The 15386-nt window shown below is 55.0% G+C and overlaps 1 protein-coding gene across 1 annotated transcript in view; it reads right to left on the bottom strand.

Moving 5' to 3' along the window:
- Positions 1-788: 788 nt before the first annotated feature.
- Positions 789-15386, bottom strand: part of LOC144720355 (transcription termination factor 2, mitochondrial-like) — a 34369-nt gene continuing 19771 nt past the window's right edge. Inside the window, exons 3-4 of the mRNA XM_078597067.1 lie at positions 14403-14921; positions 789-5973 (exon numbers count right to left, since the gene is read on the bottom strand). Coding sequence (XP_078453193.1) covers positions 5716-5973; positions 14403-14921 — 777 coding nt within the window. The 3' untranslated portion in view covers positions 789-5715. The remainder of the gene's footprint in view (positions 5974-14402; positions 14922-15386) is intronic.

The raw sequence follows: 15386 nt of genomic DNA, 5'->3' as shown, positions 1-15386 counted from the left end.
AGGGTGACGGTGGACATCTTCAGGGGCCAACACGGAAAACTGCTCAAAAAATGTAACAAGTGGTAGGGCTTTCGCGACCAACATTATCCATAATAGAGACATCTTGGGTTAGATCGCGTAAATATAAATGCGTCAAATTTCGATTTAAAGCTTTCGTGACTGCAGGGATTCGTCTTCTTGGTTCTTTCGGTAAAGTCACGTAGAAGGGAAATGATAAAATAATAAAAATAAAACAATAAAATCATTCGCACGACGTTTCGGCCACAACGCAAGTGCCAAAAGGACGGCTGCTTGCGTTGTGGCCGAAACGTCGTGAGAATTATTTTATTATGTTTTATCATTTCCCTTCTACGTGACTTTATAAATGCGTCGTTAAACCCGCCACCACCCGACACAGCCATACATTAACCCCCCCCCCCTCTGGCCTTCGTACCTGATTGACTCACAAGTGACACGACGTCACATGTATCCCTCTATTTGAGACCGCAGTCAGGAGGATTTCTCCATAAATCTGCCTGTCCGCCTGATGATGCTGGTTGTAATTACTGGCGAGAGGTCGTAATCGGATTGTAAACGTTGTGGGTTTTACTCCCCAACACACAAGCGGTTAGTGCTGAACTAGTAACGAATCGGCACGTTTTGTTCACGTGACAAACCTAACTAATTGGCCGTGTCGGGTGGAGGCGGGTTTAACGAGACGTTTGTACTTACGCCACCTAACCCGAAAACCCTCGATTATGCTCAGAAAAATGTCTCGTGCACAAAACTCACAACGATTGCCAACAAAATAACGTCGGAGAAGCATTCTTTCGTATTTATTTTTAAATGTCACGCTGCACAGCACAGACGGGCGTGTGTGCCGGAAAGCTAAAAACGAAGCGAAACTATTGCGAGGGTGTCGGAGCGTGCGCGTATAAATGCATCGTTTATACAAGACACAGATGCCGATCGCAAGGGGCTTTCTGGGTGTTTAATGACTCTAAGCCCATTGTCACATGTATACCGTGCATATGTCACGCTCCGAATTCCCAACTGAAACAAGAGGCTCGGTGATTGGCGTGGCTTACCAGCTTGTGATTTCGGTGACGCGCGCACACAGACACCTGCCGTGTCCGGGGGACGGTGACGGAATCTCCAAAAATTGGAATTTCTATTCATATTGAACAGAAATAATACGTTGATTTATTATAATTTTTTGTATTATTATTACGAATGCAGGGCACTTTTTAAAAAAAGTTTGACATTTCGGGATCAGCCCGTACAAACACCCCACTCTCTTGGGATGTTTCTATTATTAACTATTTTTGTTATTTTAGTAGGTAAGGCCCACTGAGCTATGTAGCTTTTTTTCACAAGCGATCTGGCCGCAAATGAGAGCTCAACGAAGTGGCTTATCATCACGTGGTCATTTATAGCAGCCAAATACTCTAAGCGCGTGTTGATTTTAAATGTGGAGGGAAAAACCGGAGGACCCGGGCAGAAAAATCCACCACGGGGAGAGACACGCAAACTCCAAATATGGGATCGAACCTACAACCTCCTGTATACCAGGCGAGGGAGATAACATCCTGCCACCACGGCGCCTCGGGCTGCTCCAGTCAACCAAGAGGTCTGGGGTGTGCACAAGGAGAGCTAAATTACTAAATCGGTCGCCCAAAATACAAACGCACCTACGGGCAGTATCGGCCATGTGACTAGTCACGGATTCCCCCTCCGTGCGTAGCCGGCAGTTTATCACGAGGGAAATCAGTCGGACAAAAGTGTGGAGATTTGGTTTTTTTTTTTTATCGTCCGTGTAACAGACGAGATATTCCAAAAGTATAATAGAAATATAATTATTAATAATCGCCGTAATTCTCATCTTTACATGTTAATTTAAGATATTGATATCAATTACATTCATTGCAATACACCTGATATTCTTTGGATGTTATTTTAATCTACCCGACAGTTTTGTTTGAAATTATGTGTCATGATAATTAACTAATTCTCCAACATTAACATACAGCACCTCTATCAACAAGTCTTCCAAGAGGTCTTACAGATTACAGTATCTCAGTAATCATCATCACCATCGTCACGCGTGTACGTTGAACTTCTTTCGCACCGTACGCAGCCCACCGTGCTAATCGGAGGTGCTAGGGTCAAGTTGAAGTTCAAGTTAATTTATTAGGTATAGCCCTGTGAGCCATTCGGCTCTTGAATCGGGTGCAACCGCAACAAAAAAAAACAAAAACATGAACAAGAAAACATCTTAAAGTGAATATGTGACTGAGTGCAAACAGAAAATCCATGAAAAGAAAGCAAAATGTGGCAGAAAAAACACCGTTACACACCAACGCTTTGTGCAAAAATCCCAGTCGGTCAATCCACTGCTAAATAAAGGCCTCTTCCCCACTGCCCCTAAGGTCTCCGCGATCCCTGCGATGCACCGGGGCGGGTTCCCTTCGGCGTTTGTTTTCACGATAAACAGAAAGAAAACCTCAGTTGCGAGCCAATTTCACGTCGACTTAACCGCTCTCGCGTCTCATCGGCACGGGAGCACAAGGCGCGCCCCGCCGGTGAAATGCTCCGGTGATTGTCGGCGATTGCGCCGCGGTGAACCGAGGGGGTTTTGTTTGTGGCGGAGTTTTGTGCAACGGCGGGGATTGGGGAAGCAGCCAGGGGCAACGCCGCGCAGTTTGGCCGAAGATATTTTAAACAAATATGAATTCGTATGAAAGCTAAGCGTGCAAAAGGACGCGGGTGGAAATCGAGCGGTCCGTTTTTTGGTTTGTTCTGTACGTTGGAATTCTTGTGCGCCGTACGTAGCCAACCATGTTAAATCGGAAGGACAACAAACTAGATGCAAAAAAGCAGTTCTAAGGAAATCGGTTTTCAATCGAGATGATTTAAAAGTGCACAGCTCCCAGTGGCTTCCTAAGATCGGAAACAAGAGTGTTCCAGACGGCCGCAGAAGCGCATCGGTAAGCGCGCGATGCGGTGACCATCTTAACTCGATGGCCAGCGAAAAGCTGCTGCCGCTGCTGCGAGGCTGACCGGAGCTCGCGTGGTGGTTTATTCTCCTTGTCAAGATCAGCAAGGTAAAAAAAAGAGAATAAGATAATACGAAGGTCGAGGGTAGATTTAGAACAGAATTAACGAGCCACGGCGGCATTTAACGTTACTCAAGCAAAGTCAAAAAGAGATTTCCCCCCTCGTATTTGAGCAGGACCGTACTGGTAATGACAAGGGGCCCAAATGAGGTTTCTCCGCGGGGTTGCCGGGCTCACCACTCTCCGTGATCGGGTGACGAGCTCGGTAATCCAGGAGAGCCTCAGAGTCGAGCCGCTGCTCCTCCGGATCGAGAGGAGCCAGTTGAGGTAGTTCGGGCACCTGGTAAGGATGCCCTCCCCCAGTAGACTCCCCCTGGAACGCTACTGGGCAGCAGCAGCAGCAGCAACGTGCCACTGGGCGAAGACCCCGGGGCCGGCCCAGGACCACGCTGGCGGGATGATGTCGCTCGGCTGGCCTGGGAACACCTGGGAGTCTGTGTAGTCGTGTATAGTAGTGTTGTGTGTAGTAGTGTAGTAGTGTAACGTGTATAGTAGTGTATTGTATAGTAGTGTGTCGTAGTGTATAGTGTATAATAGTGTAGTGTATAGTAGTGTATAGTAGTGTGTAGTAGTGTATACTGTATAATGGTGTAGTGTATAGTAGTGTATAGTAGTGTGTATTGTATAGTAGTGTAATGTGTATAGTAGTGTGTAGTAGTGTATAGTGTATAGTAGTGTAACATGTATAGTAGTGTAGTGTATAGTAATGTATAGTGTAATAGTGTATAATCGTGTAGTGAATAATAGTGTAAAGTAGTGTAACGTGTATAATAGTGTAGTGTATAGTAATGTAGTGTATAGTAATGTATAGTGTAGTAGGAAAGGGAGGTCTGGACCGCCACTACTCAACATGCTGCATCCGCGACCCTCACCAGGACAAGCGGACTGAGAAACGAACGTAATCACTTATTGGTGCTCGTCTTACGTTTAGAGCAATGAGCCAGTGGTGGAAATTCCACATTCCTATTGCCGGGGCGAGCTTATCCGTAGCACAACCGCCGTCGAATTCCTCACACAGGGAGTACTCATTGTATCCACCCGGAGCGACGATGATGATGATGATGAGCTGATTCTCCACCCACACAACCCGAGCCACCTGACCGGAAGTATTTCAACGTCACTGCAGTGGGCGATTTAGAAAAGAAGCGCGATAAACGGTGAAACACCGGCGAACGCGGCAAAAGCCGCGGCAATAAGCAAAAAAAAAAGGCACCTTTGCAAGGAGCTATCACAGAACAAGCGAAAAACAATAAACGAGCATCCCAGCAAAGGGGAAGCCGTACCATATTAAGGAGCAGGAGCGTAAAAGCACTTGAGGACAAGGGTCGACCCGGCAGCCAAGGGGCCACGGAAGAGGGGGCCGCGCGTGGGGGTCTGACAGCCGACGGACGGGGCCTGACGCTGGGTTCACTGGGGGCCCTTCCTCTCCACATCTCTCCGTGCGACCACGGCGGCGAGCGGGTGACGGCGGGGGTGGATTTAACTCGCCCGTTGTCCGCCCCGTGGTGCTGCCAGCGAATTCAACCGGGCGCAGAAAATGTACATTTTTCGGGGGGTGGCGCGGGGCTGGGTGATGGACGAGCGTTGTAATGAGGATGACGAACACGATAGCGCTCGCACGCTTCAGCAGTCGGAGAACTCGGAGGCGCAGAGTCAGAACTCAAACTCCGTCGGAGGCCAGGAACAGCCAAAACCTTGCTTGGCTTTCTGTTGCGGGTGTGTGAAATACCCGAATGGACGAAATTTCAACGAAATTGTTTGCAGTAGTGGTATATTATAATTAGGGGCTTGTTTTTAATTTACTTTATGAGGATACCGACTTTGATTTGGTGTTCCCCTATTTTTTTTTCTTAAATACACGGCCCCGTTTGGTCTGCTTGGGGCCCTAAACTTTGGCTTAAGCTTGCTTCTGCCACGCGAGAGCGTTTCAATAAGTTGACAGATTTTACAAAATAAATGTATTTAATCATTTGATTTGCATCCCCATGTCTGTGTGATTTCTGTAAAGGCTACACGGCGAATGGGGCGAGCACAGAGGTACGGCACTTGTGTGCGACGTTTAAGCTACGAATTTGCCACCAGATGGCAATTGCATCTCAAAATACATCAGCACCCTTGCACGTCTGCACGCCAGAAAAGCAATGGGGTTGCTATTTTTTTTTGTTTCTGCCCAAAAACAATTGCGGCTGCCTTTGTCTCGCCAGCGATGATGTTTACACACGAGTACACACACAGACACACTCACTCGTGTGCAAAGCCACAAACACAGCTGCCCTCCGCTGGTCACATGGGCACCGGTTTTGCCATCCTGTCGGCGCTCGTCCAAACATTATCACCAGCATCAAATCCCGACTACGTTTGGTATTGGTGCGGATTTCATAGAGCACAAGCCATCACCATGGCGCTTTGTCTCACGCGCGACGGGGCGACGTTGCAAAGCGGTTTCACCCTGAGAGATAATTTGCGGTTAAATTTCGGACGTGGCAAATTTTGGAGTCTCGCGGGATCTCCGAAGTCCGTCGTGAAGCAGAGAGCTCGTGCTTTTCTCGTGAACTCACCTGCAGTGTTAACCAGGGCGGCCGCCGGGCTCGAACCGCGGCGCGCGCCGCAACCACCGCGTTCACCGCTCGCCAGCGTCGGGCGGCGGCGCCACGGGGTTGAAGAGGGGGCGGGCCTTCGTGTGGCCCAGCGTGGCCAGGCGGTCCTCAAACTCGCGCCTGGTGCCGGCGATGAGCGACAGCGCGCCGCCGCCCCGTGCCACGTCACAGCCGGCGGCGCGCAGGCGTGACGCACGGTGCCGCACGATGGGCGCGGTGAGCTCCAGCGAGGACGGGTACGCCCGCACCGCCCGCAGCGACGCGCCAAGCGACAGCAGCACCTGCGGCACGGGTAAAACGCACGGGCGGGCAAGCACGCAGACGAACACGCGTGTACGCTGACAAAGACAAGGATCCCCCCCTCCGTAGCCTTCACTAGCTGTCGGGGCAAGAGCTGCTTGCGAGCGCCCATACACGAACACACGGAAGGGGCAACAACAGCCGCATTCGCGGCGCGTGCATGCACACACATGCACCAACGCACAAGCGATAGCGACACGCATGCAGAGAGATCACCTTTGTCGACTTGTAGACTATTGAGTCAAGCTGTTTTAGCAAGCACGTAGGAGGTGCGCAAACAAGACACAGACGAAGATACCCCGTGTAGCCTCAACAGACTGTGTGAGCAAGTGCTGTTAGCGAGCACCTATTAAGGCCGGCACGTCACACGAGTGGGTTGGTAGCGAACACCATGCCCAGCCGCCTTTGTCTCCCTAGCGGCGATGTTTACACATCGCACCAGGTACTCATTTGAGGCTGAGTCGACCTCAGAGAGGCCCAGGACCGGTTCAGATAATCAGCAGTGGTGTTGGCCATGAGCCATCAAACTCGGGTCACCGGGTTCATAACGCAGTGCGCTAACCACTGCGCCACCGCTCCCTAAACAGCGACACATACACAACCACACCCACACAGCTGCACACGCAGACACGCAGAGCTTGTCATTAACGTGGGCTCACCTGACAACTGGGAGACTTCTGGGGAAATGGATTATACCCTCTCTCCGTGGCATACACACCAACACGCACATGTACCCAAGCATGTGCTTTACGCAACATACACATAATCCGGTTTAGCCTGAGAGACAGTTGGGGAAAATGCTGTTAGCGACTACACGGTAGTTGCCATCATCATCATCATCATCGGCCCAAGCCGCCGGGCGCCACCCGTCGTGATCCCGCGGGTGGAACGATCCACCCGGCACCTTGCACACGAACCGATTCCATCGCTCCATCTCCCCGGCGGCCGTCGTCTTGGATGCGTTCCATTCCTCGCCCGTCTCTCCGTTGATGTTTTTATTATTATTATTATCACGTGTTTAGTTGATAGCTTTACGTCCATAAGTACGAATATTGTCAGCCCTTTGTCAATCACAGCACTGCTTGCGAGGGCTGTCCCAGGCACAGATGCCAACCCGGTTACGACGGGCATCGCACGCACCTCGCTCAAGAATTGAACCCGGGTAGCCGGGATGGGTACGGCTCGCGAGCGAAACACAACTCGCCGCCTTGCGCCACCACCGCCGCTATCGCGACGTTCCCCTCCGCGCGGCGGTACATAAGCACGCGGCGCTTTCGAATTTAAATCCATTTCTTCAGGAGCGCTCGTGCCAGTGGGCGATTACATCGGTTTATCAAGCCATCGATTTAGCGAGCTCGCGTGGCTATCTGCCCGTGGTATCGCGGGGTGGGTGGCTGGCCTGGTGCGGCCTGGTGCGGCCTGGAGCGGCCGACGCCCCGATCCGACGCCCCGCACCTCCCCGTCGCGCTCCAAATGCGACGCGGACGGTTTCCTCCAAGTGAGGGTCCTCCACGGGGGCGCCCCGCGCGCGACGCTCTTATCGGCAAACGCCGGTAAAACATTTACTTCGCACGCACGTGAGCAGCGCCTACGAAGGCCGGCACGCCACACGTGGGGGGTCGGTGGCCAGAACCGCTCCCGGCCACCTTCGTCTCCCGAGCGGAGATGTTGGCACACTGCACCAGGTACTCATTTAAGGCTGAGCCGACCTAGGGGAGGCCAAGGACCAGTTCCGATAATCGTCACTGTTGCTGACCGTGAGCGGGAATCGAACTCGGGTCGCCGGGTTTGCAGCGCAGCGCAAGCAAACCGCTGCGCTACCGCTCCCCAATTAATTCTCACGCACGCACACACACGCTCGCTACAACGATGAAAACTCACCCACGCACAAGCTAAAACGTCCACGCGTCTCCGCGCTGTCGAGCGGCGCAATGTAACGCTGCATGTATTTAACATCGGAGACAAGCGCGAGCATGACGAGAGGATTTCCCCCTCCCCCCACCCACCCACGCACCCCCCGGAGTCGCCGGAGGTCCGAATTGAATTGAAATTCATTTCTTCAGGAGGCATCCCTACCCCTACGTTCGCCGTCGGCCGCCGTGCGGACACCACGACGAGGCGCGAGGACTTCCCTGACGCGCAAATCCTCATCGGCCGACACCGCGGCCGCGCGGCCCGGGCCCTTCGAGGAGACGAAAACTTCCAAAGGTCATCGACGATTCTTACGCGCGGCGTCCGTGAAAAACTCCCGTACGGCGGAGCGGGTGGGGAAAACGCTGGCCAGCTCTCCCACCCCTGTACTGCGCGTGGAGCAGAACGTCTCGAGAAGTGGCTCTACATTGTCCGTCTCCGCGGGCCGCTCTCTACCGCCGAGGAATCGGGGGACGGAATCTTCCGTCGCCGGCGACAGCGAGCGCGGCCCCGGAGGGAGAATGACGAGCGAAAAAAAACCCACACAAACACAACACATTAATCCGAAAGACGTCTCTCTTCTCGCGTCTAGGGATCAGAGAGGCATTTGAAACAACATTGCGGGAGGGGTGGGGGTGCGGGGGAGGACACGGAGGCTTTTTCTCTGGGATCGCAAACGAGGCGCAATCTGGCCCCAAAATCCCCGCGCAATGTCGCAAACATCTGCGGAAAGGACACCAGATGGGCGCATCCCGTCCGGCGATTAAACGCCGGCGCGTGCTCTCCGCACACAGTCTCACGGGGCGAGGTGATCGTTACGCCCTGGGCAGGACGGTTCGTTATAGTTCGTGATGGGCGTTCGGTCGGTCTATCTACTGCTGGATGAAGCCCCCTGACCCCTGACCCCTGCTCCCAGATGCCGCCGTCGCTCGTGGTGTCGCGGTGGAGAAAGGTCATCAAGATTCCGCGCGCGAGATGATTTACCGCTCCATCTCGGCGGACGTGACACCCCACTTGGCTGCGTCTGTCACTTTGGCTGCGACTCTGCTATCATCCCTGAAAATGTACCGGTTGGGTAAACTGATGATGATGATGACGATGACGAAGATAATGATCTTCTTGGTTCTTTCGGTAAAGTCACGTAGAAGGGAAGTAATACAATAATAAAAATAAAACATAATAATTCTCACGACGTTTCGGCCACAACGCAAGCAGCCATCCTGTCTCCCCGACAGACCTGTTCTTCACCTGAGGACGGCTGCTTGCGTTGTGGCCGAAACGTCGTGAGAATTGTTTTATTATGTTTTATTTTTATTATTTTATTACTTCCCTTCTACGTGACTTTACCGAAAAAACCAAGAAGATGAATCCCTGCAGTCACGAAAGCTTTAAATCGAAGATAATGATGATGCACAAAAAACGTTCCCATCGAATCGGCCAAGAATCCCAGTGCAGGGCCCTCCTGAGAAAGAGTGTTGAGACTCGGCAAGGATTTTTTGGATTGTAAAAGCCATCATCATTATCACTGACCGCAGCTGATAACGATGATAACCTTCACGCAAAATAGTAATTTTGTATATTCACGACTCAATGTGTTTGTTGTCGTTGTGGTTTACATATAATAATCTACACCGGCTATGAATGTAAACATCTTCATCATCATCATTATGCATAGGTAAAGGCGCAGTTCTGCAAACTGCCTGCTCACGACACTGCTGGCGGAAGGGCGGCCACCACAGAAGAGGCTCCAGAGAACCTCTCTCGAGGGTATTGGGCCTACTCTTCCACGCCAGCTACACGTCATGTTTGGTGGTGGAGGAGGGAGCACCCACACTTCATCCGAATACGCGTGGCCTGCCGATCGACCGTCCGTCTTACCGATGTTGTGGACAGAGGTGGGAGGGAGGGGGGAGGGGCGAAGGGCTGAGGGGGGGGGGGATTCAAGAAAGTTGCCCCATTGTTTAAACTGCAGCGACCTCTGACCTTACGTAAAGGACACATTTCCATCCGTTTTGTCTGTGGTCGGAAGCAAGGCTGTTGCCCTAAATGTCAGCCAATTCATGTATCCTCTTACTAGTGTAATGCGGGCGTAAGCGACCTTCCGGATGTGACGTCACGGGGGGTGGAGTCATGTGACGTGGGGGGAAGGTTCGGGGCCTTAAGCGGGTAAACCGGAAGGGGAAGGCAGTCGGGGTGTGAGCGGAAAAGAGTGAGGCCACGCGGGCAAGTGTGGAGAGGGGGGGGCGCCGACGGCGATCGGGAGCCAACCCCGAAGATAAGAGGAAGCTGCGGAGTGGTGTGCAGCTGGGGAGGAGACAGCCAGGAGGGCTGCGTGTTAGAGGCAGCGGTGTGGCTGCCAGGAGGAGCTGCGGAGAGAGAGAGGGGGCTGCTTGTTAGAGGCAGCGGTGTGGCTGCCAGGAGGAGCTGCGGAGAGAGAGAGAGAGAGCAAGAAGCTGTGAGAGCTGCGGAGGGAGAAGAGCAGCAGCGAGTACAGCCAAGGGGGGCTGTGTGAGAGAAACAGCAGCGGAGCTGCTGTTGTGGATCGGGCCGACATTGGAGTCAGCACTGTGGAGAAGCTACAGAGTAAAGACAGCCGTGTGGGTGTACAGCACGAACCGAATAATAAAGGACACTGAGCCAGACATCGTGGTCCAGTCGTTTATTACACTGGTGTCGGAAGTGCAACGGCATGTCGAAACAAGTGAGGAAGAAAGTTAATCCGGCGCCTGCATCGGCTTCTTCGTCCGACGACGACGAACTCCCCCCAACCACGGATCCTGTTGGGGTGGTGGAGGAGAGCCCGGCTGAGGCGACCACGGGAACGGGAGTGGAGGATGTTGGCGGGGTGGCGGGTCCGTCGACATCATCAGACGCGAATCAACGATGGCAAGCGATGGCGGTACAACTGGAGGCACTTAAGGACGTCCTGGCGCATCTATGCCATCTCGTCGCGCCAGGGACGATGGAGGATGCAAGTGGTGCTCCGCGGGCCGCCACGTTGCCTGTCCTGCCGCCGCCATTGCCCACGCGGCAAGAGGCCGCCATTTTGCGCGCTCCGTGGCGCCAAACCGCCATCTTGGCCACGCCGCGGGCCGACGCCATTTTGAATTTGCCATCACAACCACCACCATTGGAAGACGGCGGGAAGAGGAGTCGGAGTCGCCACCTTACAACGGTTAAAGAATTTTCCGTCGGTGGGGACTGGAGCGCGTTCGCCTGCCGCTTCTTGGCGGCGGTACGCACAGCAAGATGGACCGATGCGGAGGCTTTGGAGGTGTTGCCGACTCTCCTGGACGACGAATCTGTCCGATTCTTCCGTTCCATAATGACCGATAAGAAGGCAACTTTATGTGGTGTTTTTCAAGAAATGGCCGATGCTTATGAGCCACCAGATGATGCGCATCGGCGATTCGCTCAACGACAACGAGCACCAGAGGAGTCGCCCGTGGCGTTCAGGGGTGCGGTGCTGGAGCTGGCCATGGCAGCTTATCCTGAGACGCCACAGGACCTGCTTGAGCCTCTCATATTAGGGAAAATGTTGGAGCTGTCTCGGGATCTAGGGATCCCCATGCCTGTGTGTGGGCATGAGAAGCTAACTTCCCGGATGGCTGCTAAGTGTCTCGATGCGCAATTCAACCTCCGTCGCTGGAAACAAGTGACGGCGTGGACGGGGGGGCCCGTCAAAGAAGGGGAGGCGCTGGGGTGGAACCCTGCGCAGGCCGTCTATGTTCCGGATGACCGGGGCCCTCAACAACTGACGGCCGCCTCCGCTCCATGGACGGGACGCGGCGGGCCGAGACCGCGCGCGGTGCTACCAGAACGGGGCCGTCAGGAGGCGAGGCCTGCGCTTCGGCGCAACGAGGCCGAATGTTTCCGCTGCGGGCGTAGGGGCCACTACGCCAGAGACTGCTGGGCCCGCTTCCCGGCTCCGCCGCAGCAGGAGGCCTCGGCACCGGTCAAGTCGGCTAAAGATCCTCCGAAACAGGCATGTCGGCACGCACCAGACACTCGGCAAGGCTTTCCACCTCACCCACCACCTGTGTTGCGCGATCCTATTGTTGTTGTTAAAGAAAGGCCATCGACGGGGCCTTTTCATTCAGTTACGCAGTGGCGCAAATTGGCACGGAGAGTTGTCGCGGCCGCTACGGGTTCGTCCACTGTACCGGGGTCCATACAAGGTGTGGACGTGCGCATTTTGGTTGACTCGGGGGCGTCTGCGACTATTATATCGGATGTCATTTTCCATCTGTTGGGCATTCCGTCGGGGTCTGTTGCTGCTGACTCTCCCCTGCCTGCGTCCATTGATCTTGCTCGAGCGCCTGTCGTACCTGTTCCAGACAGGCCGGCCGTGACATTGCGGGGGACGAGGGGCCCTGCTCGGAGGACGCCTCTCAGGTCTGCGGGACCTTCGAGCCCTGCAGCCCTTCCGACCCAGCTGCGGGCACGGTCACAGGACAAGCCCAAGACTAACTCTTTAGAGACACGGGACGGCGGTGGACTTCCAGCTGCGACAGGGGGATTACCCCCTGTCATTCCTCGACTTTCATCGCGTTCCCGTTCTGCGAGTGGGCCGCCGACCGTCCGGGACGGGCCGGCGACCCGCACACGTTCCAAATCGCTTACGTTTCGTTGATTGTTGCTGTCTTGTTATTTTTTTCTTACAGTTGTATTTATTGCATGCTTTTTGTACGTTCGTTGATGTTAATTGCGTTGTTGTTGTTGTTCTTGCTGTTACATTGTATGCTTAGTGTCCTTTAGGGGGGGAAGCTCGGTTCGCCGCATTACGATTTGCTATTGGTCAGCCGAGGTCGGCTGGGATTTTTCTACGGGGGAGGGTGGTGTAATGCGGGCGTAAGCGACCTTCCGGATGTGACGTCACGGGGGGTGGAGTCATGTGACGTGGGGGGAAGGTTCGGGGCCTTAAGCGGGTAAACCGGAAGGGGAAGGCAGTCGGGGTGTGAGCGGAAAAGAGTGAGGCCACGCGGGCAAGTGTGGAGAGGGGGGGGCGCCGACGGCGATCGGGAGCCAACCCCGAAGATAAGAGGAAGCTGCGGAGTGGTGTGCAGCTGGGGAGGAGACAGCCAGGAGGGCTGCGTGTTAGAGGCAGCGGTGTGGCTGCCAGGAGGAGCTGCGGAGAGAGAGAGAGAGGGGGCTGCTTGTTAGAGGCAGCGGTGTGGCTGCCAGGAGGAGCTGCGGAGAGAGAGAGAGAGAGCAAGAAGCTGTGAGAGCTGCGGAGGGAGAAGAGCAGCAGCGAGTACAGCCAAGGGGGGCTGTGTGAGAGAAACAGCAGCGGAGCTGCTGTTGTGGATCGGGCCGACATTGGAGTCAGCACTGTGGAGAAGCTACAGAGTAAAGACAGCCGTGTGGGTGTACAGCACGAACCGAATAATAAAGGACACTGAGCCAGACATCGTGGTCCAGTCGTTTATTACACTAGCTTTACTACCCGGCTTCGCCCGAGACTTGGATTCTTGTCTTGGATTAATACACGGAGGGTGGGGGGGATGCGTGACGTCAGCAGGCACACTGCGTGACGCTTCCGCATACGGGTCACATGACAGATGTGACGTCACAGCTCACTTGCCGTGCAAAATATATGCATTATTGCACACATTCACAAATTTCCCTTTCATAGAAAGAGATTAAGGCAGTCTTAATAATAATTATTCAGATTTACATGGCGCTCTTAAACGATGGATCTCAGAGCGCCATGCATGCAGAGGAGGAGAATAAGTGAGAACCAACCAGGGTAGAGAGAGAGAGAGAGACTCATGAGACCAGATAGAGAACTAGCGAGAGAGAGAGACTCATGAGACCAGATAGAGAACTAGCGAGAGAGAGAGACTCATGAGACCAGATAGAGAACTAGCGAGAGAGAGAGACTCATGAGACCAGATAGAGAACTAGCGAGAGAGAGAGACTCATGAGACCAGATAGAGAACTAGCGAGAGAGAGAGACTGTGTTAAACAGCTGGTGGCGGGGTCTTCAGCCCGGGGACTGAGAAGTCTCCACTGACTGCGACCTCCTGACCTCCACGGGGCAGGGGACTCCAGGGCCGCCGGGCGCCGTGCGGACAGCAGCCCGGTGGGCAAGCCCAGCGTGGCAGCCTGGAGCGGGGTCATGCCAAGCAGGAGGGGCAACCATCAGTGTATCTCAGAGGCCTCGGGGGAGGAGCGTGCGGCCGAATCAGCTCCTGGATATGAGGTGGAGCAGGCCCATTTAAAGCATTCGAACACAGGCACGAGTTGGAGAATCTTCAAGTCAATAATGTCGAATGCGGGTTAAAACGTGTGTTTATTTGTGCCTACGCGCAACTGTCAAAGTAGTGCCGCCACCGCCAATATTTGTGTTTTGCTTAAATGAATGAGCAACGCGTGTCGAGGGCCGCCCAGAGGCAAAAACCGACGCCTCCCCATCTCCCGCACCGTCGGACACGGCATGCGCCAGGTCAACCCGCCCCCCCCGGCGGTGGACCGCCCTCGCGTCGGGGAACCGAACCTTCAGGTTCTCGGCGAGGATCTCTGCCGGGAAGCTGAGCAGCGTCGGGCAGGCGAGCAGCACCCTCCGGACCGCGGCGTCACCGCCACCGCCACCGCCGCCGCCAGCGCCATCGTCGCCCTCCTCCTCGTACGCGTCGTCGCACCCCAGCTCGCTCCGGCAGAACCGCAGCACCGCGCCGATCGCCGGCCCCGCGGGCGGCGAGCCCCGCACGCCCGTCGCCACGCGCAGCAGCTCCCGGTCGGAGAGGGCGAGGCGTCGGCGCAGGAGGGCCGCGAGACCAGCCAGGCGCTCCGGCGAGTCGCCCGCGAGCGCGTGGGCGTTCTGGCTCAGCAGCTTGGCGAGCCAGGCGCGTCCGTCGCGCTCCGAGCCGCCGAGCGAGCGGTGGAAGCGGTGCAGGGCGGCCACCGCGGCGCCGTTGTCGGCGGCGGGGCGGCAGAAGAGCTGCGGCGCCGCGGCGAGGAGCCGCGCGAGCACGCGGCGGTGGAGGCCGGCGGAGAGGAGCAGCGCGATGTTGTCCTGCGTGCGTTTGTGTGAGTGCGTGAGTGTGTGTGAATGTGTGTGGGGTAGTGTAGCGGTTAGCGCGTTGCACTACGATCCCGGCGACCCGAGTTCAATTCCCGCAAACGGGCAACACCAGGTGATGATTATGTGAACCAGTCCTGGGCCTCCCCTAGGTTGACTCAGATTAAAATGAGTACCTGGTGCGGTTGATAGTAAACATCGCCACTGGGGAGACAAAGGCGGCCGGGTGTGCTGCTGGCCACCCGCCCCCTCGTGTGCTGTGCCAGCCTTCACGAACAGCACTTGCCCTAAAAGTCCATTAAGCCCATACTGGGGATCTTTGTCTTTGGTGTGAAGGAGATTTAATTGAACTGTCGCCCGGACGACGATGTTAGCGGTGGCTGGAAATCAAACTCAAGAGGTCGCCAGTTTCATTTGGGCGGAGTGTGCCAACCGCTGCACCGCCACTCCACCCCGAGC

Source organism: Lampetra planeri, chromosome 8 (genome assembly GCF_965212315.1).
Source record: "Lampetra planeri chromosome 8, kcLamPlan1.2.h2, whole genome shotgun sequence".
In the NCBI taxonomy this organism is placed as follows: domain Eukaryota; kingdom Metazoa; phylum Chordata; class Hyperoartia; order Petromyzontiformes; family Petromyzontidae; genus Lampetra; species Lampetra planeri.
The sequence above is the reverse complement of the archived record's forward strand: the minus strand, read 5'-3'. Positions and strand labels throughout refer to the sequence as shown.